This window comes from Dermochelys coriacea, chromosome 23 (assembly GCF_009764565.3).
Source record: "Dermochelys coriacea isolate rDerCor1 chromosome 23, rDerCor1.pri.v4, whole genome shotgun sequence".
In the NCBI taxonomy this organism is placed as follows: Eukaryota; Metazoa; Chordata; order Testudines; family Dermochelyidae; genus Dermochelys; species Dermochelys coriacea.
The window spans coordinates 15,524,457-15,552,373 of record NC_050090.1 but is presented as its reverse complement, the minus strand read 5'-3'; the positions used below and the strand labels follow the sequence as shown (position 1 = coordinate 15,552,373).

The 27,917-nt window shown below is 65.0% G+C and overlaps 3 protein-coding genes across 4 annotated transcripts; 1 reads left to right on the top strand and 2 right to left on the bottom strand.

Annotated features, from left to right (window-relative positions):
- Positions 1–151: 151 nt before the first annotated feature.
- Positions 152–8,297, bottom strand: NDUFB11 (NADH:ubiquinone oxidoreductase subunit B11). The gene is given in 4 exon segments (XM_043501599.1): positions 152–338; positions 1,921–2,054; positions 8,021–8,086; positions 8,088–8,297. Coding segments are annotated over 4 exon segments (534 nt in total). The 3' UTR covers positions 152–214.
- Positions 8,229–23,698, top strand: RBM10 (RNA binding motif protein 10). 2 transcript variants are annotated; one of them, XM_038381272.2, is made up of 24 exons: positions 8,229–8,378; positions 12,107–12,215; positions 12,493–12,676; positions 12,789–12,974; positions 13,210–13,279; positions 14,940–15,013; positions 16,530–16,616; positions 16,863–16,923; positions 17,076–17,249; positions 17,688–17,848; positions 18,011–18,108; positions 18,200–18,287; positions 18,677–18,845; positions 19,176–19,339; positions 19,593–19,737; positions 20,096–20,187; positions 20,288–20,455; positions 20,968–21,117; positions 21,407–21,472; positions 21,970–22,155; positions 22,403–22,477; positions 22,864–22,967; positions 23,261–23,390; positions 23,499–23,698. In XM_038381272.2, exons 2-24 carry the CDS (start codon positions 12,199–12,201, stop codon positions 23,622–23,624), a joined length of 2,775 nt encoding a protein of 924 aa, XP_038237200.1. In that variant the 5' UTR covers positions 8,229–8,378; positions 12,107–12,198; the 3' UTR covers positions 23,625–23,698. The 2 variants fall into 2 exon arrangements, with proteins under 2 accessions (XP_038237200.1, XP_038237201.1); XM_038381273.2 differs by lacking the exon at positions 8,229–8,378 and adding an exon at positions 8,847–11,327.
- Positions 23,699–23,907: 209 nt separating this feature from the next.
- LOC119847003 (nudix hydrolase 24, chloroplastic-like) lies at positions 23,908–27,679 on the bottom strand. The gene is made up of 8 exons (XM_038381352.2): positions 27,223–27,679; positions 26,145–26,389; positions 25,922–25,985; positions 25,567–25,694; positions 25,143–25,261; positions 24,848–25,061; positions 24,288–24,384; positions 23,908–24,125 (listed from the first exon to the last, which is right to left on the bottom strand). Exons 1-8 carry the CDS (start codon positions 27,290–27,292, stop codon positions 24,079–24,081), a joined length of 984 nt encoding a protein of 327 aa, XP_038237280.1. The 5' UTR covers positions 27,293–27,679; the 3' UTR covers positions 23,908–24,078.
- Positions 27,680–27,917: the final 238 nt, after the last annotated feature.

Sequence of the window (27,917 nt, the reverse complement as noted above, 5' to 3'; positions counted from 1 at the left end):
GCCGCCTGGATCTGAGCCCGCGCAGGTTAGAGCCCCCCACCAGGGCCAGCCACAGTCACCGGGCTGGGGATGGAACCCAGGAGTCCTGGCTCCCCTGTCCCCCCACAAGCCCCCTCCCTCCCTGTCCCATAGACAGACGGAGGCAGGGCGAGGTGGCTCAGCAGGTTTATTCACACAGCCCCGGGGGGGCCAGGGGGCGTTGGCTCAGCCCCCCTCACTCCTCGTCCGGCAGCACCAGCTTGCTGGGGTCGAAGTAATTGGAGTCCAGGATGGGCAGTCCCAGCCGCTCCCGCTCCTTCACCGTCCGCTCGGCCTCCCGGCGCGCCCACTTCCGCATGCTGGGGAGAGAGGGGGTGAGAACTGGGGTCCAGCACCCCCTGCCCCATTCCCCACCCCCATGCAACTCCCACGCCAAGGCCCCAGGAGCCCGGCTGGAGGCGGGCAGAGGTGAGGGCAGGGCCAAGGCACTGGATCGGCACCTGAAATAACCTGGCAGCCCACGGGGCGGCTGGCGGGAGCGGCCCCAGCACAGAGCCATCCGGCAGCCCCCCAATCAAGTATGTGTGTGGGGCAGCCGCGTTCCCCCATCCATGGGGGCAGGAGCACACACCCAGCAAGGCTGGGGGGGGGGGCAAAGTCAGATTCAGCACCAAGAACAGAGATACAGAAACTAAGGGGGGTGGGCGAGCAGGAGCTGCGGGTTGGGAGTGAGGGGCACCGGCAGGGCTGGGGGGAGCCCAGGGCTGGGCTAGCAGGGGGCTGCGGGTCGGGAGTGAGGGGCACCGGCAGGGCTGGGGGGAGCTCAGGGCTGGGCTAGCAGAGGAGCTGAGGGTCAGCACTGGGGGCCCTAGCAAAGCTGGGCTGTGTATCGCTCTCCGCGCCGGGAGCTGGACAGAGCGGGCGAGAACTCACCCGTGAGGAATCAGCTGACGTGAGGAATCAGCTCAGTTCCCAGCCCGGGCAGCCGCTCGCTAAGCCCACGGGCGATGGGCCCAGCCCAGGCTCCTCCCAGCCTAGCTGAGGGGCTCGAGACATTTGTGGCACTGATTTCCTGGCCCCCGCCCTCCAGATACAGGACCCCCCACTCCCCCAGTGAGGACATGCGCCATCAGCACAGCTGGGAGATGGAGGAGTCAGTCCTGGCTCCCAGGCGCCCCCCCCCGCTCTAACCACCAGACCCCACTCCTCTCCCAGAGCCAGGGAGAGAACCGAGGAGTCCTGGCTCCCAGCCCCCACCGCTCCAACCACTAGATCCACAGGGATTCGGCCAGAATACAAGGCTTCATGGCCTTGCGAGCCCCCTGCATCCCATAGCACCTGCCCTGACTGCCAGGGGACAGCATCCCCCAACCCAGCCCCCTGCCCCGCAGCACAGCGCCCCCTAGTGCCACAGTGGGGTACTGGGGCAAGCTCAGGGTGTGGGAGCGCAGGGGAGCCAGGCGGCTCTTGCCTGCCTGCCTGCCTGACAGCCACGGCAGTATATTTAGCCCTGTGATATAGATAGCCCCATGTCGGAGCTGGCAGGCAAAGGGCGGAGGGGGGCCAGATGCTCTGATGTGTGGGGGGAAGGGGGGGCTGCTGACGCACATGGAGCCAGCGGAAGAAAAGCAACTTATGCTGCTGCTGCTCATGTCTGCTTGCAAAGCCGAGAGCTCCTGTGGCCCAGCCGTGTAACGAGCCCTGCCCCTCAGAGAACCCAGGAGTCCTGGCTCCCAGACCCCTCTGTTCTAACCTACCAGCCCCTACTCCCCTCCGAGAGCCAGGGAGAGAACCCAGGAGTCCTGGCTCCCAGACCCCCTTGCTCTAACCACTAGCCCCCTCTCCTGCTGTTCTTCCAACTGGGGTCTGGTTCTAAGACACCCCTGTTCTTGGGGCAGGTGCTGTGGGGCCCCGGGGTCCTGCCCTGCGCCCCCCACTCACCCGTGGTCCGGCAGGTAGTGCAGGAAGGTGGAGCCCACCACGATGCAGAGGGAGATCCCAAAGAAGAAGGCCAGACGCATGTTCCACACGTCCACCACGGGGTCCGCATCGAAGCCATGGTAGTCAGGGTTCTGGGGGGCAGAGAGGGGTCAGCCTACCCATGCCGCCCCCCCCCCCAAGCACTCAGGGCACTCGCAACTTCCCAGGGGAATCGCCTTCCCCTTCCCTTGCTGCCCCCTGACCTGACAGCCCCCCACCCCTCAGATTCCCCCCCCAATCTAGTCTCCCTCTCTGACCCCCCCAACCCCTCGGGGGTCTCCCTATCTGGTGCTCAACTGTCCGTGCCTGCGACCCTCCCATAGCAGCTGTGACACCCCCAGAGCCCCACTCTATTGCCTCTTTCTGTGACCCCCCTGTCACTGCACCCCACCCCCCAGCTCCAGTGCCACAGCCCCCCACCCCCAATCTGTCCGCACTGGCAATTCCCATGATCTGGCACCTGCCTGCACCTGGCCCCACCCCAATAGCCACCAGATCCCTCGCGCCCCCAGCAACCCTGCCTGGAACCATCAGGGGGGCTGGGAGGCAGGACTGTTTGAGCAGTTGACTCTCACCAGCTCTACATGACTCAGTTTCCCCCCTTGGGAGAATGTCAGCTGGTCAAACCAGGGGGAGGAGCAGGGAGTGGGTCACACAGCCAGCTGGCCGGGAGAGGTGCCTGTAGAGACAGGTAGCTGTGGGGGGGGGGGAAGAGTGTGCAGGGGGTCCAGAAGTTGTGTCAGCAGACGAAGGGGATGGTGGGGGACACACAGCCAGCTGTAGGAGAGGTGCATGGCTGGCTACGGGGTGGGGAGGGGTAGGGGGGCTCAGACCAGGAACCACCCAGCTGGTGGAGGTCCTACATTGGCCTCACACCCAGTTCCAAAGCGGGGCTGGGGAGGAGCGTAGGGAGCCAGGACTCCTGGGTTCTCTCCCCAATTTCAAGAGGGGAGTGGGGCCTAGTGGGTGTGGGGGGGCTGGGAGCCAGGACTCCTGGGTTCTCTCCCTGGCCCTGGGAGGGGAGCACTGCAGGGCTGGAGCCCTGCTCCGGGATGCCTGCCTTTGCCTCGTGTTCCCTCGCCCACTCTCTAGCTGGAATGAGTCAGGCGGGAAGCAGGTCACCACGCCTCCTCCCCGTTCACACCCCGCCAGCTGCCACAACTCCACCCCCCCCCAGCCAGCTGCTGAGCAGAGACAGTGATGAGCAGAGAGAGCTCCAGGGAAGGGCAGGGTGCAGAAAAACAGGGGTGAGGGAATGCTTGGGGGGGGGAGCGGCAGCTGGGGAACAACTGCACATAACGCCGTACAAGGACAGCTCGTGCCGGCACTGAGATGCAGCCAGCTCTGGGGCAGGGCAGTTGGGGAACAGCTACACATAACACAGCATAATCATTGAAGATCGGAAGAGGAGTCGCTGGCGACGACTGCAGGGGAACTTCTGCTCCCCATAGCACGATGCTGCCCCATGCCTGGCCCGGACTGCCAGGGGACAGCACCCCCCAGCGCCCAGCTGTGAGTGCTGGGGAGAGTGCCCCATGGTGCGCCCCCCCGCACAGGCCAGCTCTACCTCTGTAGAGGGCTGGTCCCCCCTCAAAGCTGTGGGGGGGGTCATGTGCCAGGGGGTGGAGTGGAGGGTGGCAGGCAGTGCTGGGCATGCGGGGGAGGCATTCTTGACGTACCGGGAGCAGGAGCTAATTATCCCCATTGTTGTCAGCCATCCCCCATGACACCGCCCCACCCCTTGCTAGGGAGGGGGCGCCCTGCCATCCCCCCCATCCCTCTTGGCTCCACAGCAAGGAAGCAGGGGAGCTGCACCCCCCAGGGCTGTCACTGACATTCCAGCCACACTGCAGGGAGGGAGATGGGGCCTGGCTGCCCTGCCTCAGAGATGGCTGCATCTCCATGCCGGGCGAGTCGTCCCTGGGCTGCATTACGTGTGGCTGTTTCCCAGCTGACCTGCCCCAGAGATGGCTGCATGTCAACGCTGGGCAGGAACTAATCCAGCCAGTCCCTCTGTCCTGGTGCTCAGCACCTAGCTACCAGTCCTCAGAGTCCCGCTGGAACCCCCTCACGCTGGCACAGCTGTGTCGTTTCTGCTAGGAGGTAGAACCAGCGGGGTCACCCCCTAGGTCCCGCAACTGCTCCTGCCTGCCCTCCCCACCGTCCCTTCCCCCCCTCTTTGCAGACAGCAGCTGGATTCCCCCGGCTGCTCACAAGCGGATTAACATCCAAGTTGGAGAAAGGGAGTGGGGGCACAAACCCACAGCTCCAGCAGGCAGGACAATGGTGCAGGGAGGGGAGTGGGGTCTAGTAGTTAGAGCCAGGGAGGGGCTGGGAGCCTGGACTCCTAGGTTCTCCCCCGACCCAGGAAAGCCATAAGATCCACACAGGGCGATCAGACCCCGGATACAAGGGTAAGGCTCGGAAGGTGCCAGCTGGATTGGGAGGGGCCCGGCTGAGACCAGGAGCTGGGTTTAATATAATCCAGCTGGGGAAGGGGGGAGCCTGGAGGTGCAACGACAGCCTGGTTCCCAGCTCGGGGGGAGGCCCATTAGCACATCAAGGACAGCTTGATTCACAGCTGCAGCAGCGCACGAGAGTCACCACGGCTGCCTTCCTCTGTCCTCCAGCGCGCTTGCTCTCTCTCCCTGGTGCTGAGAGGCAGCCACCTCTGGGGCGGGGAAGCTGGGGAACAGCTGCGCAGAACACCACACAGGGGACAGCCCGCCCAGCACCATGCTGCACCCCCTGCTGTGGAGGCTGTCTGCAGAGGCAGGCAGGTTCTCTGCCTGGAGTTGAACACGCTGGGCCGGGGCACGTCCCCCAAGCTCCAGGCAGCAGACAGCATGGCCCCACCATTGGAGAGAAGGGGGGGCAGGTACCTGGGGAGCTGAAGCCCCCCCAAAACCCTGTGGGAGCCGAGGATTGACCCCTGCACAGGCACCAGCCTGCCAAAGCCTGCTCCAACGAGGGGAGAGGCACAGTCCCTGGGCAGCTCCCCACCCTCCTGCACTAACCCACTAAACCCCACTCCCCTCCCAGAGCTGGGGCGAGAACCCAGGAGTCCTGGCTGCCAGGCAGAGATGCGAGCCCTGAGACAGGCCTAGCAGTTCCCAGGTGAATGGCAGGGAAAAAGGAGAGAATGTGCCCCCCCCGCCCACCCAATCCCAGCAGACAAAGGGCGCTGGTACCAGCTCCCCCGGCCAGGGCTGGCTGGCAACTGGCACCTACGCCAGGTGCTGCCTGTGACCCACATAGTGCCAGTCACACAGGGATTATGGGCTGGGGGTGGGAATTTAAACAGGGAAACTGGGTCAGGGGGGAGGGAGTGCAGCTGCTGTGTGGGGGCTGAGCCCAGCCCTTCCATGGGCAAGGGAGATACAGGCTAGAGGCTGAAGGAGGGATGAGGACTCTGGCTCCAGGTCCCCCCCCGCTCTAACCATTGGACCCCACTCCCCTCCCAGAGCCAAGGAGAGAACCCAGGCATCCTGGCTCCCAGCCCCCACTGCTCTAACCACTAGACCACACTCCCCTCCCAGAAGTGAAGCCCAGACACCGAGCTCCCGCTGCGGTCAGCCTGGGAACAGCAGCCGCGGGTATAGGCACTGAAGTCGATGAGGCAGACACACTGAACTCCCAGTGGCCTCCTGGGCGAGGACGGGGGCTGGCAGGGAGGATGTGGCGCCAGGCCTGGGGATCCTGGCAGCGGGCACAGCTGTCTGAGCCAGGCGAGGCTGGGAGCCAGGGGCTGCTCACACAGGCAGAGCTCCTGGGGACTCTCATGAGGCTGTGACCGAGTGCCAGCCCCAGTATGGCAGTGTGGGGCGCTGTGCTGCAGGGAGTGGGGTGGGCAGCATTCTCCCCTGGCTGTCAGGGCTGGGGGGCGCTGTGCTGTGGGGCAGCCGTCAGGCGGATCCATGCACATCCCCTTTCAGAGGCAGTGTTACCCACATGTGACATTGTCCGAGGTGGCACTAAAGGAGACCAGGCAGCCCCGCTTAACAGTCAGAGCTGGGGAGAGAACCCAGGAGTCCTGGATCCCGGCCTCCCCTTGCTCGAGGCCTCGCACCCCAGGCTGCAGCAGCATGGGGCTCCTATTGCCCTGGGTCTGACGTGCCAAGCGCGTGGGGCCTCAGCCAGGGGCCGCCCAGCACGGCTGATGCTAAGGGAAGGACGCACCCTAAGCGCTCCTTGGTCTCACCCCTTAATCCCAATATCAAATCCCATGGCGCTCCCAGGTGATCCCTACCGCTCCTCTCCACCAGCTGCCCCCGCAACCCATCCCAGTCCTCCTCCTCCCCACCTGCACCCCAGCTCTGCCCCACAGCCCCTTCCCCAGCTCCCCAGCTCCCCAGCCTGCCACCCCGCCTCTCAGCTGCTGCCCCAACCCTCCCTCAGCCCCCACTGGCTCCCCAGCTCCAGGGTATTTATCTGGCTCCCCCCCATAGTATCCTCACACCTCACAATCCTTGCCCCCCAACCATACAGATGGGAAACTGAGGCACAGACAGGCCCAAGATCATGCAAGGAGACTGCTGCAAGCCAGGAATTGAATCCTGGGGGTCTCCTAGGCTAGAACCTGAATTACAGCCCCCCCCAAATCCCACCTACCCCCCAGCCCCTCCAATGCTCTCCCCATCCTCATGCCACCTGTCCGGCCCTGCCCCCCCAAATGCACTCCGGCCCCATGCAATCTGTCTTCCACCTCCCCACCCCACAACCCTGCCCCCCCGAGCTCTCCCAGCTCCCCCCACCCCCAGGCGCCCCCGCTCCAGGCAATCTGCCCCCCACCTCCCCGCCCCACAACCCTGCCCCCTGAGCTCTCCCAGCTCCCCCCACTGCCCCCTTCCCCAGGCCCCCTCCAGCCCCCCACCTCCCTCTGCAATTCCCTGCCCCACAACCCTGCCCCCCGAGCTCTCCCAGCTCCCCCCACTGCCCCCCCCAAGGCGCCCTCCGCCCCACGCAATCTGCCCCCCACCTCCCGCCCCACAACCCTGCCCCCTCCCCCTACGTGCCCCTCAGCTCCCCGCCCCCCCTGACCTTGCGCAGCGCCACCACCATGTCCCCCTCCTCCTCCTCGTGCTGCTGCTGGCGCGGGGCCCGCGCGGCGGGGGGCGAGGTCACAACGGCAGCCGCGGCCCCGCCCCCCGGGCCGGAGCCCGCGCGAGCCCCGCGCGCCGGGGAGCCCCGCAGAAGCAGCAAGCGCCGCGCGCACCGGCCCAGCGCCGCCATCATACCCCCTGGGGGTGGGGGCCTAGGACACTAGCGGCGCGCGGAACCGGAAACCCCGCCCTGGGAGGGATCTCGCGCCGGCAATGCGCGCCACAAAGAGACCGGGGCTGAAGTAGGCGCGGGGTTAACTACCGGTCTTCGCGGGTTGTACCATAGCCTTCCCGCCGCGCCCCCCAGACTGTACCATATCCTACTGGGACTGTACCATTGCACCCTCCCCCCGCCCCCCTGGACTGCATCATATCCATCCATATCCATATCTGTACCGGCCCCCCAGAGTGTACCATCTTGCCCCATTTCTGGACTGAACCATATCCATCCCCTATAAAGGGCTCCCACAGCGCTCCCATATTTCCCCTGGGCAATATTCGGGTTTCCCCTCCATGTTTTCCCAGAGCCCCTGCTCAGTGTCCGGCTCCTACCCGGGGGTGCAGTGAGGTGCCTGTCGCGTGTGGATGACGTCACCGAGGCGCTGGAGGCCCCCGAAGAAGGGTTGCCCCCAGGATGACATCACAACTAGATCCCGTGACGCCATCTGATGCTATTGCCACACACCCTGACAACTCGCTGTGATGACGTCACTGCCCACCGCACACTGATGACACAAACTTAGTCGTCACGTCGTGACGTTATATGACATCATGACAGTGAGCCGTGAGTCATTCTATAGGGTCATGACCTGGAGGCGGGACTAGTGGGAGGATGCACCAATCGCTTGTGAGCAGAAATGGACTCTCCGCCCTTTCACCAATCTCTTACGAGCAGAGGCGGGCCCTGCAACAGTACCAATGATCGGCGCACGGCCTTATGCCCACCCACCATTCATCTGCCAGCAGAGGCGGGCCGTCTCACAGTCCAACCAATCCCCTACCAGTGGAGGCGGGTCTTCAATGGGGCTCCGGGCGGTGCCGCGAGCGCCTGTGGGAGCGACTTGACGCGGTCCCACCCATCCGGCGCGCGCGGAGCGGCAGGTTTCCCGGCCAATGGGATTGGGGCGCCCCGGCCAATGGGCGCGCGGGGTGAGGTGGGAGCTGGCGCGCGGGGGGCGTGGCCACGTTCTCCGCCGCCGGGAGTCGACGGGACTCGGCTGCTGGCGCCGCCGCCATCTTGCTTGTCGGGCGGGGGGCGGGCGGGCGCTCGCGCGCGCGAGGAGTGTCCGGCCCGGCCAGCGGCCTCCCGCGGCCCAGGTCAGCGCCGCCTCGGGTCCGGGGGGGGAGCGCGGGGGTAGGGGTGGGGCTTGTCCTCGGGACTCTGTGGGGGGAGGGGTGCGTGGTCTGGGGGCCAGGGGGAGGGGCGTGGCCTGGGGAGCATTGTGGGGGGCTTTGGGGGAGGAGCTTGTGGGGCGGGGGCGTGGCCTGGGGAGCTGGCAGAGAGGGGAGGGGAGGCTGGGCTGGGGGAGCCTGTGGGGAGGGTGTTGGGGAAGGAGGAGGAGCATGTGGGGGGGTCTAGGGGAGGAGCCGGGGGGCAGGGGGAGTCTGGAGTGAGGGTTGTGGCTTGAGTTGGGGGGGAGGGTCTGGGAATGGGGAGGGGTCCTGGCTTGGCGGTTTCGCGGGTGGGGGAGAGGCGAGGGGTTTGGGGGGAGCCCCGAAGAGGGGGAAGGCGGCTGGTGGGTGAGGCCGGTGAGGGGAGCGACGAGGAGGTGCGGGCCCACCCTGGCGGGGAGTGGCCGGCCAAGTGGGCAGCTGGACTCTGGATAAAAAATACCCCGATCTGGTCACGCTAGGGCCAGCAGAGGGTGGAGTCTAGACAGGGGTTGGGGGCTCCCTCTCCCCCATCGTGCTGGGTGCTGCGCAGACCCTGCCCGGGGTTGGGGGTCCCCCGCCGTGCCGGGCGCTGTACAGACGGCTCCTGCCCGCTAGCTAGGCAGGGGAAAGTCTGGGAAGGGCTGTGGAGGCGCTGAGAGGGTTGGCTTGGTTGAGGTTAGGTGGCAGGTCAGTGCAGAACCGGGGTTTAGTCAGGCCTGGAGGGGGAGCAGAGACAGGTGCCTAGGGGAGGATGCTCCCTACACCATGTTCCCTCCCCTCCAGTTCCCCCATATCCTGTCTCTGTCAGGGGCCAGTACCAGATGCTGCTGGGGAAAAGGGGCAAGGAATTGTGATGGGATGACTTGTCTCCTCTTAGCCACCATTCACAAGAGGTCGGCTTGTGTGGGGGGCTTGCTTTTCAGTTCTGAAGACTTGTTAGAATTGCCCCACCCTGGATTTTAATCCTGCCTCAGTGTCACCTTATGGCAATGAGTTTCACAGGCTCTGCGTTTTGTCTCCCTGTGTGACCCCAGGCTGTTGGCTTCATCTCCCTGGGATTCATACATCAGCAGAAGGGCCTGGTGTCATGAAGCTCCAGGATCGGTGCTATGCCCCAGTTTTTAGACAGTGGGCTGGCACCCCCACTGGTCCTGCTCTGGATATGGGTCAGTTTCAACCAGTCCAGACCCCTTCATTCTACTCCAGGCTCTTACATGATACATGTTTCTAGCTCTGATCCAAGAGCAATGTGTTAACCCTTTCACCCCCCACTGGGTAGCAGTGCAAAGTATGGAGAGAAACTGAGGCACACATAGGCATCAAATTCCTGCTTTGTCACACCTGGTTTGGTGGGATCTCCATTGTCCTCTGTCCCGTGCTGGCTCAGACCTGGGAAACTCTGGTAGCTTTATCCTCTCCCGGCTGCTGCAGGGTTCAACAGCTTGTTCGGCAAAGGAGGAACTGAGGCCTAGAGAAATGAACAACCTGGAGTTCAGAGGTGCTTGCAGGCAGCCTCACCCACAGCACAGCTGGGACCCCCCTTTGCGGGGATACCTTGTCAGCGTGATCTCAGCAGGAAAGTGGGTCGGTGTTGCAGGCTTGGAGCTGAGGGGAAGAGAGACTCCCACTTTCTGTCCAGCTTCATCCCTGGCAACCTGCGCTCAGCTCCAGAAAGCACGGCTCATTTGGTTGGAAAGGCAGCGAGCCTGCAGCAGTCCGAGTGGGTAATCAAACCGCAGATTCGAACTGCTTGGCAGGGTTCTGAGCCAGTTCCATAGGTTCCTGCCCCCTCAGTATCAGTTGTGACCGTTTCACGGCATCGGTGGAAGAGAGTTGATCTTGGGTAGACAGGCAGGCTTTGTATCTTGCAACAGAGACCTCCAGCTGGGCTGTATATTGGCAAGCAGGGTGTAGAGAGCCGGGTACCCAGGGTGTGTGTGTGCGCATGCTGAGAAGAGGAGCTGTGTGTATGTGCCACACCATGGTCAGTGCAATGATACCCGACCTTCAGGCTAGTTGCAGAGGGACGTGGGCATCGTCTCAGGATTCCTGCAATAGAAATAATCAATAACGACTGTTGGCACATGAGGAGACCAGCCCCTGTATGTAGCTCAGGGCAAAGCAATCCAGGCCCTGGAGGAATCAATCTGCGTGGGGGGGATGTTTTGGGGTTGTGGGTGGAGCTTGGTTAGTGCCCTCCCCCACCCAATCGGACTCCTCCTCTCACTGCCCAAGAGCCCAGCAAGTTCGCAGGTGTGCAGTGAAGGTAGAATCTGTAGCCTGGGGGGGCTGAGTCTACAGTTCAGAGCTCGCTACTGCTACTTGCTGGGATGAATTAAATAAATCGCAGCCTATGTTGTGTGGGGCAGCATGGTTGCAAAGCTGGCTCAAGAGGGGTGGGGCCTTTCCCCTCTTGGGGTTGCTGGGTCGGATCCAGCCCCAGGGCAATGGGACTGGCTGGTTGCTACCCTTATGTTACTTGCTGCTAAGGGAAGAATTGTGTGTGTTACTCTGGGATTGCATGCATCCTGTGCTCGTTAGGTTTGGGAAGTTGGTCAGCTGGCCACCTGTTGGAACACGATCTAATCTGGTTTGATAGTGAGTGAGAAAGCCGGGATGTAGCTGGCGTCCTACCTCTTTGGTTGGATCATGGTGCCATTTATTTATTTTTAGAACTTCATTTTGGTGTGTCGCATTGTTTAAAGTTAAAATAACTCAGGAAACTCTGTACGGCGAAGTCTCGCAGAAAGTCTTACTCTGGTCTTTTCCTGTTGCTACTGCTGTGAGATATTAGTGCTCTGAACTATTTGCCTGGGATGTGACCTGTCTCCTGCATGGAACCAGACTGAGGGATGAATTCTGAGCTGCTAAGGCTGGTGTGGGGGGGTTCAGGTACCATTCCTGCATTTTAATCCAGCCAGAGGCTTCAGGGAATACTTACTTCTAGGAGCCCGGTGTGCAGGCCATTCCCGTGGAATGGGTTCCTGGGAAGGATCTAGGCCTCGGCGGCTGGATAGGCAGCTGAGCTGGAGCTCCCACAGCAGTGCCCTGGCCAAAAGTGCTAATGGGATCGTTAGTTCCTCAGGCCGGCTCCTGCCAGGGAGAAGAGGCCAGGGAGGGGAAGGGCCATGCTGAGAGTCAAAGGGAAAGTGGGTGACGGAGCTGCGACTGGAGCATTGATTCCTGACTCCCACTCCCCGCATCTCTGACCCACTAGACCCCGCTCCCCTCCCAGAGCTGTGGAGAAAACCCAGGAGTCCGGGCTCCCAACCTCCCCTCCCCCTCCATGCCAAAAAAACCCAACCAACAACTAGATTTTCTTCTTTCACATATGTATATGGGAGACCAGGATTGGCATAGCCATGAGTTCGGATTGAGAGGCAGTGGCAGGACTGGGCAAGCAGGGGGCTGCAGATCGGGAGTGAGGGACACTGGCAGGGCTGGTGGGGAGCCCAGAACTGGGCTGGTAGGGGGCTGCAGGTCGGGAGTGAGGGACTCTGGCAGAGCTGTGGGGGAGCCCAGCGCTGGGCTAGCAGGGGCTGTGTCAAGATCCTCGCTTAGCCCCGATGCCATCTGTCTGGCACTACTTGGTTGATTTCATGGGTTTCGTTCCCCCTGCCCTGTGGATGGCCATGCTAACACCCCCTCCCCCCCGCTCTCTCTGCCTCCAGGGCTCGTGGACACGGTTGGTGGCAGTGCTGTGTGGTGAGTGCCCACCGAAGAGCCTGGCCTGTTTCAAAGCACTGACCCGCTGCAGGAGGAAATGGAGTATGAACGGAGGTACTATCTCCCCATGCCAATGGGCCCGTGCGCCCCTGTACCTGGAGGGCTAGGGCTGCTGGGGGGGCGCTGTGCTGTGGGGCAGGGGGCTGGGCAGGGGGTGCTCTCCCATGGCACTCAGGGCCAGGCACTGAGGGGCGCAGTGCTGTGGGGAGCAGGGCTGGGGGCACTTTCCCCTGGCAGGCAGGGCTGGGCGCGGAGCAGGACGGAGGCCCAGGAGGGGGTGCTCTGCCCTGGCAGCCAGCGGTGCTGAACCTACACCCCTCGTTCCCTCCAGAGGTGGCCGTGGGGACCGGACGGGCCGATATGGCGCTGCTGACCGGTCCCAGGACGACAGCATGGATGGGCGGACCCAGCGAGACCATGACTACCGGGACATGGATTACCGCTCGTACCCCCGCGACTTCAGCAGCCACGAGGCCGCTAATGAGTATGACTCATCCGAAGAGCAGAGCGCCGAGGTGGGCTCCAGACCCAGGGGCTGTAGTCTTGTGGGGCTGGGTGGGCCTCTCTGCTGGGGGTGGGGACGGGACGCAAGTGCCGGGCTCCCCTGACCCCATCCTCTCCCGCCAGGATTCCTACGAGGCCTCCTCAGGGTCGGAGACTCAGCGCAAGCGGGACAGCCCCACCGAGCCCCTGGGTTACCCCGGTGATGGGGACTACCGCGACCAGGACTACCGGCCCGAGCCAGAGGAGGAGCAGAAGGCCAGCAGCATCGTCATGCTGAGGATGCTGCCCCAGTCCGCCTCCGAGAACGACGTAGGTCTGGGTGGGGTGGGGCTGGGAACCAGAACGCCTGGGTTTTTTTCCCGGGCTCTGGGAGGAGAGCAGGGTCTAGTGGTTGTGGGGAGGGAGGGTGCTGGGAGCTGCTTTTCCATGGATCCGTTGCATGATCTCACATGAAAGTGGCGCCTTCTACCTCAGTTTCCCCTGGTCCATACCCTGGAGGTGGACGGTGCTGACTGTGTCCCTTCCATGTGTGCTCCCCCTGCAGATCCGGGCCCAGCTGCAGGCTCACGGGATCCAGCCCCGCGAGGTGCGACTGATGCGGAACAAAGCCTCAGGTGAGCTCCTGTTCACAGTTCTGCCTCCTGCCCCCCCTTTCTGGCTAAGAGCCCACGGCGGTTTCCCCTGTGGCGCGCGCGGTTGGTGTGTCTCTCTCGCTGGCAGAAACTACCCAGGCCCTGGTGCAGCCGACTTCCCAACCCGCAGCAGGCTTTTGGCTGGTACCAGTCCCTTGCCTGTGGGTCCGTGCAGAGCAGGGCCGGTTCGGTCAGTCTGCACGCAGATCCTGCGCTCGCTGCTCTCTCTCCCTGTCCTTGGAGAGCGCAGAGGAATCCACGGCCGGGCGCGTGCCCCTCTTGCCCTCTCCTTGCTGGGCGTGAACCCTGGCCGGATTGGAGCTGTGCTAGAGGCCGCGGCTGGATTCTGCTGCGGCCTGCTTCTCCTCCCAGAGTGAGCCAGCGCTAGGGAATGCCGGCATTGGGCCAGCCTTTCTGGGGAGCGCGTGGCCAGGATGGGCTGGGCTGAACAGGTGAGTTGGCTGTTGTCTCGTAGGTATTTCCTTGGTGTGTGTTGCACACTCACTTACTCACACACAGCCAGTGTTCTCTCTCCTTCCAAAACAGGGTGTGTATATATTTATATTTTTTTCTCCGCATTAGTCCTGTGTTGTGCCAGGCCTCACAGGGGCGCTGTGGAGAGGAACCCTACTTTCCGAGGTTCCTCCTGCCAGCTCAAGGCACAGCCCCCTGCAGAGATGTTTCCAAGCATGCATTTGCCCAGTGCTGGGAGCACTGCATGGTGGGATCTGGAGCCTTGGCGCTGTGCTGGCAGCCAATAATCCAGCCCAGGGGGTCTCGTCTGGGGGTTGGGCCCACTGTGTTTGTCCCACGTAGCTCAGCGAAGGTGGGGGTAGGGGGGGCAGGCACTGATGATTACCCCCACTGGAGTCCTTACTCCCAGCCCCCTAGCTTGGGAACCCTCAGCCAGGCCGAGCTAAAGGCAAAGGGGATCTGTGCAATGGGACAGAGCAAAACCTATGCTTCACTGGGAAACCTGGATGGGAGCGGGGAGGCTGGGCAGGGGGTGCTCTCCCCTGGCAGACAGGGCCGGGCACTGGCTGTGCTGCAGGCCTGGGGGCTCTCCCCTGGCCGTCAGGGCTGTGTTATGGGGTAGGGGGCTTTATAGGGGGTGCTCACTCTGGCACTTAGGGCCGGGCGCTGGGGGGCGCCCTGCTATGGGGCAGGAAGCTCTGCAGGGGGCGCTCTGCCCTGGCAGACTGTGCTCACACCAGTACTCCAGCATGATGCTAGGGGTGCCTGTGACCAGAGCCGGGTCCTAGGACACTGAGCGGCAGGGCAGGGGGCTGGAGCCTGTTCTCCCTATGGGAGAGCGATGCTCTGGGGAGGCAGCATGAGCAAGTGGAGAGGAAGCTTGTCCAGCTGCCAGGACTTCTGGGTTCTCTCCTGGGCTTTGGGAGGGGAGTGGGGTCTAGTGGTTGGGGGGGGCGCTGGGAGCCAGGACTCTGGAGCTCTATTGTGCTAGCAGCCCCTTGGCTGCGTGGCTGATGCTTCCCCTGCCCTTGCCCCCCACCCCGTGTCCAGGCCGGGTTCCCCCTCCGCGCCCCCGGCCCCGCCCCAGGGGGTGCAGCGAGAGGGTGCGTGATGTTGGCTGGATCTGTTGACTAACACACTGCGTCTGTATCTGAATGCTGTCCTCCAGGTCAGAGCCGCGGCTTCGCCTTCGTCGAGTTTAATCACTTGCAGGACGCTACCCGATGGATGGAAGCCAATCAGGTTGCTTTGCCGCACTTGACCCCCACAAGTACTGCTCCTGTTACTGCCTGACCCACACGCCTGGGCCTGCTCCAGCCCCTCAGGGAAAGCATCACCCCCCAACCCCCTTAAGGATTCACTAGGGCTTAGAGCCAGAGCATCTGGGTTCTCTCCCCGGCTCTGGGAGGGGAGCGGGGTCTAGTAGTTAGAGTGGGGGGGGACTGAGAGCCAGGACTCCTGGGTTCTCTTCCCAGCCCTGGGAGGGAGAGTGTTTAGAACATGGGGACCAGGAGCCGGGACTCCTGGGTTCTCTCCGTGTCTCTGACAAGCATGTTCTGGTGGGTGGCTGGAAATGAGGACACGTGTTCTTTGCCTGGCTTTGGGCAGGGAGTGGGGGCTAGTGGTTAGAGCAGGGGAGGCTGGGAGCCAGGACTCCTGGGTTCTCTCTGTGGCTCTGCAAGGGGAGTGTTGTGTAATGGTTAGAGCAGCAATGATGGGTGCCAGGACTCCTGGGTTCTGTGTCCTGCTCTGGAAGGCAGAGCGACGTAGTGCATGGCAGAAGTGGATGTTGAGTGATGGCATCAGCCCCTTTTCGTGCCGCAGGGCCCCGACACTGGCACCTGGCCCCCCTCCCAGCCTCCAGCGGGTCACTCCATTCCCAGTCTCCCATGGGGGGCCAGGCTATGAGCTTTCCCGTGGCAGTGCCAGGGCCAGGAGCTAGGGCAGGGAGGGCGCCCGGCATCAGCTTTCGTTAAGCCTGTGCCTGCCGGACACGGAGGAGGCCCCCCGGCAGAAGAGCGAGCACCTGTCAGACCAGCCTCCAGGGCCCCATAGCCCTGAGATCTTGGTCTCCCTGGCCAGCTGGTGGATTGGAACTGGCTTTCACAACGCCCCTCGACCTGTGCGGCTCCGTTCCTCTGCTAGCCGGACCGAGTGCGTGGCGGGCGTCCCCAGTGGGAGCCGCCACGCGGGGTCGAGATGCTGTGCTTTGCGGGGTGGGGCGGTGGGGCGCAGCGCAGGAGAGGGTCGAGGCAGCGCGGCGAGAGGCCGTCGGATGAGGCCCCGGCAGGGCCTTAGGCAGAGCAGATAGGCCGAGGGGGGTGGGTGGGGGCTGTGCCGAGGTTGCCGGAGGAGCCGCTGGCTAGCAGGGCACGCAGCGGTGGTTCCCAGCGGTGTCAGGTGTTGTGCCGCGCGGGTGTCTTGGATCATGGCTGCCCTCTCTTTCTTTCTTTCTTTCTCTCTCTCTCTCGCTCTCTCTCTCTCATCCACTCCCTCCATCCTAGCAGCCGTTGGTAGCTCGGAGCCGGCCGTGCCGGCAGCCCCAAACGCTGGGCCGGCACAGGTTAGCTTTGTGGTAGCCATGTAGCCGAGACCCAAACCTCTCCGGGCCTGCGGCCCTTCCCTCCCTCCCTCCCTCCCCTCCCTCCCTCATCCGTTCAGCAGAAGGGTTTAAATCTCTCTCTCTCTCTCTGCTGAGGCAGTGACGGGTGCCCCCCGCCACCCGCCGGCGCTCACCACTCTGCCTTTCCCCCGGTAGCACTCCCTCAGCATCCTGGGCCAGAAAGTCTCCATGCACTACAGCGACCCCAAGCCCAAGATCAATGAGGACTGGCTCTGCAGCAAGGTACAGGAGTGGGGTTGTGATCCCAGGGTGATGGCCACTGAGCTAAGGGGCAGTGTGCTGCAGGGAGTGGGGCCAGGGGCCGGGCAGGGGACACTCTCCCCTGGCAGTCAGGGCTGGGCACTGGGGGGCTCTGTGCTGCGGGGAGAGGGGCAGGGAACTGGGCAGGGGGCAGTCAGGGCTGAGCATGGCAGGGGCCTCAGCAGAGGGTTCTCTCCATTAAGAGTCTCTTGTTAATTCCTGTTGCAGTGTGGAGTGCAGAATTTCAAACGAAGGGAGAAATGCTTTAAATGTGGCGTTCCCAAATCAGGTGAGCTAGAAACAGTGCTGGTTTTAGCCCCGCATCTGACCCTGCAGCAGGGAGTGCACGGGTTAACGCCCTGGCTGAGCTATTCCTTCCACCCCATCAGACCCTGCAGCGGGGAGTCCCGCAGGTTAATACATGCTTTCTGCCCCATCCAGAGGCCGAGCAGAAGCTGCCCCCAGGGAGTCGGCTAGACCAGCTGGTGGCGCTGTCGGGCCGGGAGCTGAGTCAAGGCCTGCTGCCCCTGCCGCAGCCTTACCAGGCCTCGGTGCTGTCAGCAACACAGCCCCTGGCCCAGGTGTCGGAGCCCTGTGCTGAGAATGCCAACGACAGTGAGTGGGGGGTGGGGGCAGCAGGGGGCAGGGCGGGGGGCAGGGAGCCCTCCGGTTGCCAGGAGCGGGTATCGGGTGGCGGAGTAGACGTGGGGTGAGCAGGCAGTGGGACTGGTGCCCAGGTGAGTGGGGTGGAGTGGAGTGGATGGAGGGTACTTGGGAGGAATTGTTCGGGGCTGACCAATGCGGGGCGGGTTCTAAGTGGGGGTGTCTGGCTGATGGGGTGTGGGCTGTAAGAGGGTGGGGCCTGGTGGGGGCTGGAGCCTGACTGGCAGTGGGTTGGCCCCAAGGGGGTGGAGCCTAGCCGGTTGGCTCTAAGGGGGTGGAGCCTGGCTGCTGCCGGTGGGTGGGACCTTCTGGGGGGGCGGCCTGTTGGGCAGGGCCGGGGGGGGAAGGGTGTCCAGTCCCTCCTCACGCTGCCCCCCCTCCACCTCCCAGCCATCATCCTGCGGAACCTGAACCCGCACAGCACCCTGGAGTCGATCCTGGCGGCCCTGGCGCCCTACGCGGTGCTGTCCGCCTCCAACGTCCGCGTCATCAAAGACAAGCAGACCCAGCTCAACCGCGGCTTCGCCTTCATCCAGCTGGCTACCATCGTGGTGAGCGGCCAGGGCCCCCGGGCTCTGCCGGCGCTGGGAGGGGGGCCGGGGGCCGGGACTCTTGGGTGCTCTCCCCGGCACTGGGAGGGAAGCGGGGTGGGGCTGTGTGGCTGGAGAGGCCTGTGGGGGTCTGGGCCCCTCTCACTCCATCTGCCCCCCCAGGAGGCAGCCCAGCTGTTGCAGATCCTGCAGGCCCTCCACCCCCCGCTGCACATTGACGGCAAGACCATCAACGTGGAGTTTGCCAAGGGCTCCAAGCGGTGAGTGCAGGGGCGGGCGGGGCGGGGGATGGGGGGCCCCACCCAATCCCATATACTGACAGGTCCCTTCCCCCCTCCCCCATCCCCACAGGGACATGGGCTCCTCCGACAGTAACCGAATCAGCGCCGCCTCTGTCGCCAGCACTGCGATCGCTGCGGCCCAGTGGGCCATCTCCCAGGTAACCCTGCCCTGCCCGGGGCCTTCTGAGTAACTTGCCTGTGCGGGTGTGGGGCAGATCGGGGCGTGTGAGGGGGCGTTAATCCCTGGAACTCCCAGTTGCAGGGGCGAGTGAGGGGGCATTAATCCCTGGAACTCCCTGTTGCAGGGGCGTGTGAGGGGGTGTTAATCCCTGGAACTCCCTGTTGCAGGGGTGTTAACCCCCCAGATTCCCTGCTGCGGGGGTGTGGACGATGTGGCTCCGGCCTGGATGGGGCTGGCTGGCGGGATGCCCCCATGCCTGGCACTGTACTGGAGGTGCTCTGCTGGCTGGGTCCCTGCCCCCACGGCAGATGAGGGGTGGGAGCTGGGGGTGCCCTCCACTCCCCTCACCCTGCCCTCTGCCCCCAGGCATCACAGGGCAGTGAGGGGGCCTGGGCAGCCTCGGAGGAGCAGCCAGCCGACTATGCCTACTACCAGCAGGAGGAGGTGTACGGCGCGGAGCCGGCCCTCTACTCCCACGCCTACCTGAAGGGCTCCCCGGCCCAGCCCGGCGCCAACGGGGAGGCCGCCGCCACAGGTGAGAGCGGGCACGGGGCCGGCCCCTGGCGCTACCCTTCCACCGCCTGGGGGCTGGGAGGGGGCAGGGGTTGGATCCCCTGTCGTGGTCAGGTTGACTTGTGGCAGCCTCTTACCCCCGCCATGGGGTTCTGTGGGGTTCTCTCCCTGCTTTCACTTAGAAGCTTTGGAGTGTCTTGGGGTCCTGGCTCCCAGCCCCCCAAGCTCTAACCACTAGCCTCCCCTCCCCTCCTGGAGCCGGGGAGAGAACCCAGGAGTCCTGAATGGCTCCAGCCTGGGCTGTGGGTCTCTGGGGGCCTCCCCTCACCCTCACTCTCCCTTGCCCTCACAGGGGTGGAGCCAACCCTAGAGCCTGGCGTGCCGGGTGTCGACCCGCTGCCCGTCCTCCAGAGCTTCCCCCACGCCGCCCAGACCACCGCCGTGCCCGTCGTGTACCAGCCGCCCAGTGGGGCCGAGACTGCAGGCACCACACCGGGCACTGCTGCCACTGCCCAGGTAGGGCTGTCGGCCTGGCCTCAGGGAGGGGGTCTGCCCTCCCTGCTCGGGGGCTGTAGTGGGTGGCAGGGGTGGGGTCTCTCCTCTGTGCTTGGGGGCAGCGGGGCCTGTATGGGGGGGGTCTCTCCTCCCTGCTCTGGGTTGGGGGTCTGCGCAGGGCTGTGAGAGGGGTTTCTCCCCAGGGTGTCCCCAACCTGCTCTGGGTCGGGGGGCTCTCCCAGCAGCCTCCACACTGCCTGCCCTCCTGCCGCAGAGCCAGCCCTACACCATCGTGTCCCCGGCCGTGCTGAAGCCGGAGACGCCGAGCCCAGCCCAGCAGAGCAGCGCCGCCCTCCCTGCGCCCAGCACCGGCCTGCCCCTGCCCACCCCCCCACCGCAGGAGCCCTACAGCCAGTACCGTGAGTGGGGGGCTGGGGGGTGCATCGGGGGGAGGGGCCTTGTAGGGGCTGAGTGGGGCTGTGCTACACTAGGGGGATCTCTGGGGGGTTGGAGGGCCATGCTTCATGGGGGCCAATGTGGCGGCTCCGGGTGGATGTGCGTGCGCCACAGTGGGGGGATGTGTGGGGCTCTGGAGGGGATGCCACATTGGGCAGGGGAGGGGGTTGGAAGGCTGTGGTGTGGGGGGATGTGGGGGCTGTCGGGGAGGATGTGCTATGTTGGGAGGGGGTAACTCTGCTTTAGGGGCGCTGTTGGGGGGCTGGGATATCGGACCTCTCCAGGGGCCCCCCCCAGCTGAGCCCTGCTGTGCCCCCCCAGCCGTCCCAGACGTATCCACCTACCAGTATGACGAAACCTCCGGCTATTACTACGACCCGCTGACCGGTCTCTATTACGACCCCAACTCCCAGGTGAGCTGGGGGGGATGCAGCCGGGGGGGAGGGTGCGGACGGGGGGAGGGGGGACACAGCCTGCAGCGCCTGATGCCCCCCCATCTGTCCGGCCCCACAGTACTACTACAATGCACAGAGCCAGCAGTACCTGTACTGGGACGGCGAGCGCAGGACTTACGTGCCGGCCTCTGACCAGGGCGCCGACGCCCACAAGGAGGGCTCTGGGGGCAGCGGCAAGGAGGGCAAGGAGAAGAAGGAGAAACACAAGACTAAAACAGCTCAACAGGTGGGTGCTGCCTGCCCCCTGGGAGCGCTGTGCCCTGGCCCCCTCAGGTGTCTGGGTAGGACAGGGCCTCTCCTGCGCTGCCTCTCCCCACCTGCTGCTCAGCAGAGGTTGTCCCCACCCCAGAGGGAGCTGCATGATCCCCTTTTCTGTCCAGCCTGTTAAGCACTTGTGCTCTAGATGCACAAGAGGTGTTGCCAGCCCAACCTTCACTGGCAAGATGCAGCCACCTCTGGGGCAGGACAGCTGGGGAACAGCTGCATGTAACGCCACATGGGGATAACTCGTCCGGTGCTGAGATAGAGCCAGCTCTGGTGTGAGGTGGCTGGGAACACGCGTGGGAATGGCTTGCTCAGCGCTGAGATGCAGCCAGCTCTGGGGTGGGGCAGCTGGGGACCAGCATCAGAAGCTTGGGACAGAAAGTGAAGGAGAATCCTGCAGCCTCTCTATGAGCTTCCCTCCCTGCCCCCCAACATGGGGTCAGCGCATCACTGATGGCCCCCTGCCCCCCACAGATTGCCAAGGACATGGAGCGCTGGGCCCGCAGCCTCAACAAACAGAAGGAGAACTTCAAGAACAGCTTCCAGCCGATCAGCTCGCTGCGGGAGGACGAGAGGCGCGAGTCGGCCACGGCCGACGCCGGCTACGCCATCCTGGAGAAGAAGGTAGGGCCAGCATGGGGGAAAAGCCTGGCCCTGCCAGGCGCCCCAGAGCCCTTCCCATCCCCCCATGCCCACAGGTCCTGGAGCCGGGCCCCCCAGCGCTGAGCTGCGCGACCCTGCCTCCTCCTCGAAGAGCCGAGGCTCTAGGCTGGCCGGGCAGGCCCTTGCCGCCCCCAACCCCGCCCTGCCCCTGACGCCCCCACATGAAGCATGGGGTCCAACGAGGGAGGTGGATGTGGGGTGAACCTGCCAGGGCCCCTGGCTGATTTCAACCACTGTGCTTCTCCCCTAGGGGGCACTGGCAGAGAGGCAGCACACGCCCATGGATCTGTCCAAGCTGGCCAGCGATGACAGGCTGGTAAGTGCCCTGTGCTGCAGGAGGCCTGGGTCCCCTCCCAGCTCCGGGAGAGGTGTGGGGTCCGGTGGGTTACAGCAGGGGCAGGCTGGGAGCCAGGACTCCTGGGTTCCATCCCCGGTTCCGGGAGGAGAGTGGGGTCCGGTGGGTTAGAGCAGGGGCGGGCTGGGAGCCAGGACTCCTGGGTTCCATCCCCGGCTCCGGGAGAGGTGTGGGGTCCACTGGGTTACAGCAGGGGCGGGCTGGGAGCCAGGACTCCTGGATTCCATCCCCGGCTCCGGGAGGAGAGTGGGGTCCAGTGGGTTAGAGCAGGGGCAGGTGGGAGCCAGGACTCCTGGGTTCCATCCCTGGCTCTGGGAGGGGAGTGGCATCCAGTGGGTAGTGCAGGGGCGGGCTGGGAGCCAGGACTCCTGGGTTCTCTCCTGGCTCGGGGAGGGCATGGCATGTAGTGGTGAGGGGCCTGCCTGCCCAGCTGGCCCCACAGCGCAGTTTCTCCCCAGAGCCCGCCACGGGGGCTGGTGGCCGCGTACAGTGGGGAGAGTGACAGCGAGGAGGAGCCGGAGCGGACGTCCGACCGGGAGGAGAAACTCACGGACTGGCACAAACTGGCCTGTCTGCTCTGCCGCCGGCAGTTCCCCAGCAAGGAGGCGCTGATCCGCCACCAGCAGCTCTCCGGGCTGCACAAGGTGTGAGGGGGGGTGTCATGGGGCTTGGCCCCTCCAGGGGGTGCCGGATCCCATCCAGCCTGGGGCAGGGAGTGGGGAATGGGGCACAGGACTCTTCCCCTCCAGGGGGCGCTGACTCCCATCCTTCCTCGGGGTGGGGAATGGGGCCCAGGACCTTTTCCCTAGAGGGGGTGCCAGCCCCAATTCAGCTCCCCCCCTCCCGGGGGGCAACGGGAGTTTCCCTACCTACCTTCTCCTTTCATTGCAGCAAAACCTGGAGATTCACCGCCGCGCCCACCTGTCTGAGCAGGAGCTGGAGGCGTTGGAGAAGAATGACATGGAGGTGGGCAGGCGGCTGGGCTGTGGGCCCCCAGGGCAGGGGGGCCGGCATGGCGGGGTATAGCCGGGGGCACGGATGGGATAATGGGCGGGCCATGCTGCACCAGGACAGTGGAGAAGGAGGAATGCAGGGGGCTTGGGGAGGTGCTCTGACTCCAGGGTGGGGTTGGGGGGCACAGTGTGGGGGTGAGGCTAGGGGCTGGGGCAGTGCGCTGACTCCAGGCAGGGGTTGGGGGGCGCAGTGGGGCTGGGAGGCACGCTGACTCCAGGCAGGGGTTGGGGGGCGCAGTGGGGCTGGGAGGCATGCTGACTCCAGGGAGGGTTTGGGGGGCACAGTGGGGGGGTGGAGCTGGGGGCTGGCCTTCACTCTAACGGGCTCTCCCCCGGCAGATGAAGTACCGGGACCGCGCGGCTGAGCGCAGGGAGAAGTACGGCGTCCCCGAGCCCCCGGAGCCCAAGAAGAGGAAGTACTCCACTGTGATGCCTGCCACTGTGTAAGCCCCCCCGCCATGCTGCCCCGCCCACTCTGGGCGCAGCTCTGCCCTGCAGGAGCGCCCCTCCCCAGAGGGGCTGCATCTGAGCGCTGATCGAGCTGTCCCCATGCAGTGTTATGTGTGGTTGTTCTCCAGCTGCCCCACCCCAGAGGTGGCTGCATCGCAGCAGTGCGCGAGTGGCCATGTGTGGGGCTGTTCCCAGCTGCCCTGCCCCAGAGGTGGCTGCGTCCCCACCCCCTCATGGGCTGTCGGTATCAGGTGTGTCGGCCTTTGACCCTTTGCTCTCCCTGCAGAGACTTTGAGCAGCCGACGCGGGACGGGCTGGGCAGCGATAACATTGGGAGCCGCATGCTGCAGGCCATGGGCTGGAAGGAGGGCAGTGGGCTGGGCCGCAAGAAGCAAGGCATCGTGACCCCCATTGAGGTACTGGGGGCAGGGCGAGCAGGGAGCCCTGCGGCCCCTGGGGGGGCAGGGGCTGGGGGTGGTTCCGAGGGGCAGGTCCCTGATCTCACCAGGTCTCCCCCTCCCCAGGCACAGACCCGAGTGCGCGGCTCCGGCCTGGGTGCCCGTGGCAGCTCCTACGGGGTCTCGGCCGTCGAGTCGTACCGCGAGACGCTGCACAAGACCATGCTGACCCGCTTCAATGAGGCTGAGTGAGGCCCTGCCCCGGAGCCTCCCCCTGCGGGGGGGCCTATGAACTTTTTTTTAATTAAAGGAGAAAAATGACTGTGTCCCTGTCGCCCCCTGCCGGAGGGGAGGGGCCCTGCGCCGTGTGGGTCCCTGTCGCCCCCTGCCGGAGGGGAGGGGCCCTGCGCCGTGTGGGTCCCTGTCGCCCCCTGCCGGAGGGGAGGGGCCCTGCGCCGTGTGGGTCCCTGTCGCCCCTTGCTGGAGGGGAGGGGCCCTGCGCCGTGTGGGTCCCTGTCGCCCCCTGCTGGAGAGGACAGGTGCCTGCGGTGGGTGAGCTGTGGCCCCCCCAGAACCAGGTGCACACAGCAGCTGAGGGGAGGCTTTATTCAGGCTGGTGCCGGGGGGTGCGGTGGAGAAGGGTTGGGCCCTGTGTCCTGGCGCCGTTGTCGTGGGGGCAGCAGAAGTGGAGACGTGCGGCGACTTCTCACAGGGTCCGGTGCAGCCCCTCGACCAGCTCGGCATAGTTGGGCTCTGGGGGAAGAACAGGGGCTGAGGCTGGTGGAAGCCCTTCACTCCCAACTCGCTGCCCCCTGCTTGCCCAGCCCTGGACTCCACCCGCTGCCCCAGCCCTGCCAGTGCCCCTCACTCCCGCCCCCCAGGCCCACGGAGCCAAGCCCAGGGCTCTGTCCTCACCGTGGTGGGGCTGGATGTGGCTGTGCCAGATGAGGAAATCCAGGGCGACCAGCGCACAGTTGGGTTTGAAGTCTCCTGACGCGATGGCGTTTTTCACCTGTGTGGGCAAGAGCAGCTGTGGGCGGGTGGCCTTCCACTGAGCGGCAGCCACCTCTGGGGCGGAGCAGCTGGGGAGTGGCCGGGGCTCCCTAAAAAATGTGATAAGCCTCCTGCCCTGCCCCCACCCGGCCCTGACTGCCCGGGGAGAGAGCCCCTTGTCCAGCCCCACACTCTATGCCACTCCCCGGCTCTGACTGCAAAAGGAGAGTGCCCCCTGCCCTGCCCCCCCAGCTCCTGGCCCTGACGGCCAAGGGAGAGCTCCCCCAGCACCCGGCCCTGACTGCCAAGGGAGAGCTCCCCCTGCCCTACACCCCCCCCCAGCCCTGACTGCAAGGGGACAGTGCCCCCTGCCCTGCCCCCCCAGCACCTCTCCGTGACTGCCAGGGGTGAGTGCCCCCTGCCCTGCCCCCCCCGGCCCTGACTGCCAGGGGAGAGCGAGCTCCCCCCTGCCCACTGCTCACCTCGTCTAGGCCCCACAGGTAAAACTCCTGCATTTCGCCGTCGCCCACGTGGGGCTCGAAGTCCTCGGGCAGCTCCAGGTCAGTTGGTGGGGTCAGTTGGTGGGGGAGCGGTGCCCAATTGGACCCTGCCTGGTTCCCCCCCGCTGCCCCTATGGAGCTGGGCTCAGCACCCTGCAGATACGTTTCCCCTTCCTGGCCACAGGGTGACGCTGACCTGGCAGATCCAGGAGCTGGGGTGAGTCAGAGAAGAGAGGAAGGGGGAGGGGCTAGAGGGAGTGACCCCCCACTGAGTTACCTGATGGTGCCCACGGGCCGTGCCTGCGCTGCCAGCGTGGGAGGGATGCAGGCCTCCTCCTGGCACTCCTTCACCAGCGTCTCCATCACCCCCAGCCCCGCCGCGCTGCCCCCTGCCGCCTGCGGGACAGCAGAGAGAGACAATGGTGCCCTGCATGTGTGGTACCTCCCCCCTGGACCTCTCCAGTGTGGTACCTCCCCCAGGTCAGACCCATGCACCCCCCCACCCCCACACACACAATACTCTGCCAGGGGCAGAACCAGAGGCCCCCCCCACACACACACGCACACTACTCCCACCAGGTCAGACCCATGGGTGCAGCCAGCTGTGTCAGAACCATCTCCCTGCTATGGGGGAGCGGGAGATTCCTTGCCCCCTCCCCCGCTGCTAGAGCCGTGCCCCTCCCCTGCGGTGACCCCCTCACCAGGTTGTCCAGCCGGCCGGGGTAGGTGGGCTTGGTGGGGGCGCGGCGGCCCAGCCACATGCAGGGGCAGCCCCCGTGCCAGGTGTAGCCGTTCAGGTGGGTGCCGTAGCAGCGAACCCCCAGCAGTGCTGAGGAGGGGAGGGAGGGTCAGTCAGGGGCGTTGGATTTCCCCACCCTGGGGGAGTAGGAGCAACCCCAGACCGTCACTCTGCCACCCAACTCTTCCCCTCCCCACTCCACCCCCCCTCCTGTCTGCCCTGCCCACCCCATTCCACACCCCCACTATCATCCCCTCTCCCTTCCCCCACTGTGCCCCACAGGCCTCCTCCCACTACTCCCACCCAGCAGGACTCACCGGTGGCCACGCGCTCCATGCTGAAGAGAGGCGGGTCGCAGAACCGGGGCATCACCTCATAGTGCTGCAAGGACAAGGGGGCCAGGTGAGAGAACCCAGGAGTCCTGGATCCCTGACCCGCCCCCTGGGGCTCTAATCACTAGACATCCCTCCCCTCCCAGAGCCAGGATGGAACCCAGGAGTCCCTCCACTCGCCCCCAGGGGGTTGGGCACGGGGCCTCACCTCGTCTCTCCATTCACACAGGCAGGGGAAAGCCCCCAGGTCCCGCAACTCCGTGAGCACCTGCCCCATGGCGGCCGTGCGCTGCTCATGGGACGCCAGCTGTGGGTGGAGCTTGACACGCCTGGGCTCGGGGCACACGGTGAACACAGCTGGGTAGCCCTGGAGCCGCTGGGCAACCAGGGCGGGCACAGAGCCCACGCGCTGCCCCGCCACCAGGAAGGGCAGGCACTGGTCCCGGGATGAGCCTGGGGAGAGGGCCACGGTCAGACCCCCCACGCGGACGCCCTGCAGCTCAGTGCTCCCCCTTGAGCCCCCTGCCTGCTTCCTGTGGCTCAGAGCCCCCCTGCTTTCCTGAGCCCCCCCACAGCACCCCTGAGCCTCCCCTGCAGCACTGAGCCCCCCAGATTCATCCTGCAGTTCAGTGCCCCCCAAACTCCTCTATAGGACTGTGCCTCCCCCCAGTTCTCCCACAGCATGGCGCCCCCACCTGCTCCCTGTGGCTAGAGCCCCCTGCTCCACTGAGCCCCCCCACCTGTCCCTTTAATTAGCTCTGTGGTCCCCTCCTTCCACTAAATCCTGCCCCTTTAACAGTTAAAGGGGGCCCCAAGTCTCCCAGCTCCCCGCCCTGCGCCTTTAAGGAGCGAATGGCTCATTCCTTTAATTTCACTCCCTCTCTGGCGACTGAATTCCCGCCCTGCCCCTTTAAGTAGTGAAGCACGTGAGTGAGTCCCCGCCATTCCCGTCGGCGAATTCCTTCCCCGCCCCACCCCTTTAATAACAACAGACCATTCGTTTCTGTCGGTTCAATTCGCTCGTCACAGCCGCACCTTTAAGAATTAAAGGGCAGTAATTGTTATTTTTTGTCGGTTCATTTTCCATTCCCCTCCTTCCCCTTTAAGAATTAAAGGCCCGTAGGCGGCATTGTTTGTCGGCTGACATTTTCCCCCTCGCTCACCTCGGCCGGGGCCTCATTTCGTGTCGGCCGCTTGCAGCAGGCGCTGCTTTTAGGAGCCGGTTACCATGGCTACGCGCCCTCCACCCCCCGCCCGCCCCTCCCCGCTAGGCCCCGCCCCCGCACCGTGCTCGTGGAAATTGTTCATCCGCTTCAGCAGCTCCTGGACCCGCTCGGACCACGCGGAAGCCGCCATGAGACGCCCCCGGCCCCACCTCCAGCCAATCACAGTCGAGCCGCTTCCGCCTCAGGCCCTGCCCCCTCGCCAATCAGGGGCCGAGCAGGTCGCGCGCCCCCCGACCAATCGGATCATAAGGCATGTTGTAAAACCTGCTCCCTCCCACCTCTCCGAACTGAGACGCTTCCTCAAGCCACGCCCCTTAGTTGTTGGCCAATCAACTGGCAGGCTCCCTCCTGGCCACGCCCTCTCTCCACCGCTGGCCAAGGGAGTGGCAGGATCCCTGCCTGGCCACGCCCTCTCGCCACAGCTGGCCAAGGGAGTGGCAGGATCCCTGCCTGGCCACGCCCTCTCGCCACAGCTGGCCAAGCGAGTGGCAGGATCCTGGGCCTGAGTCAGCCCCGCCCCTCCCCTCCCCACTCGGTGCCTCTGCAGCCGGACTCAGGAGTTTGGGGCCCTGCTCCCGCTGTGGCTCCACCCCTTCCATAGGCCCCCTCCCCACTCTAGGGGGACCCCGTGTCCCCCCTCCACCACCTCCCCCCTGGGGGCAGGCAGGGACCCCCTCCCCCATGACAGGGCACAGCTGGGGGAGGGCAGCTCAGGATGACTCCCTCCGCTAGCGGCAGCAGTAGCCTGTTACCCG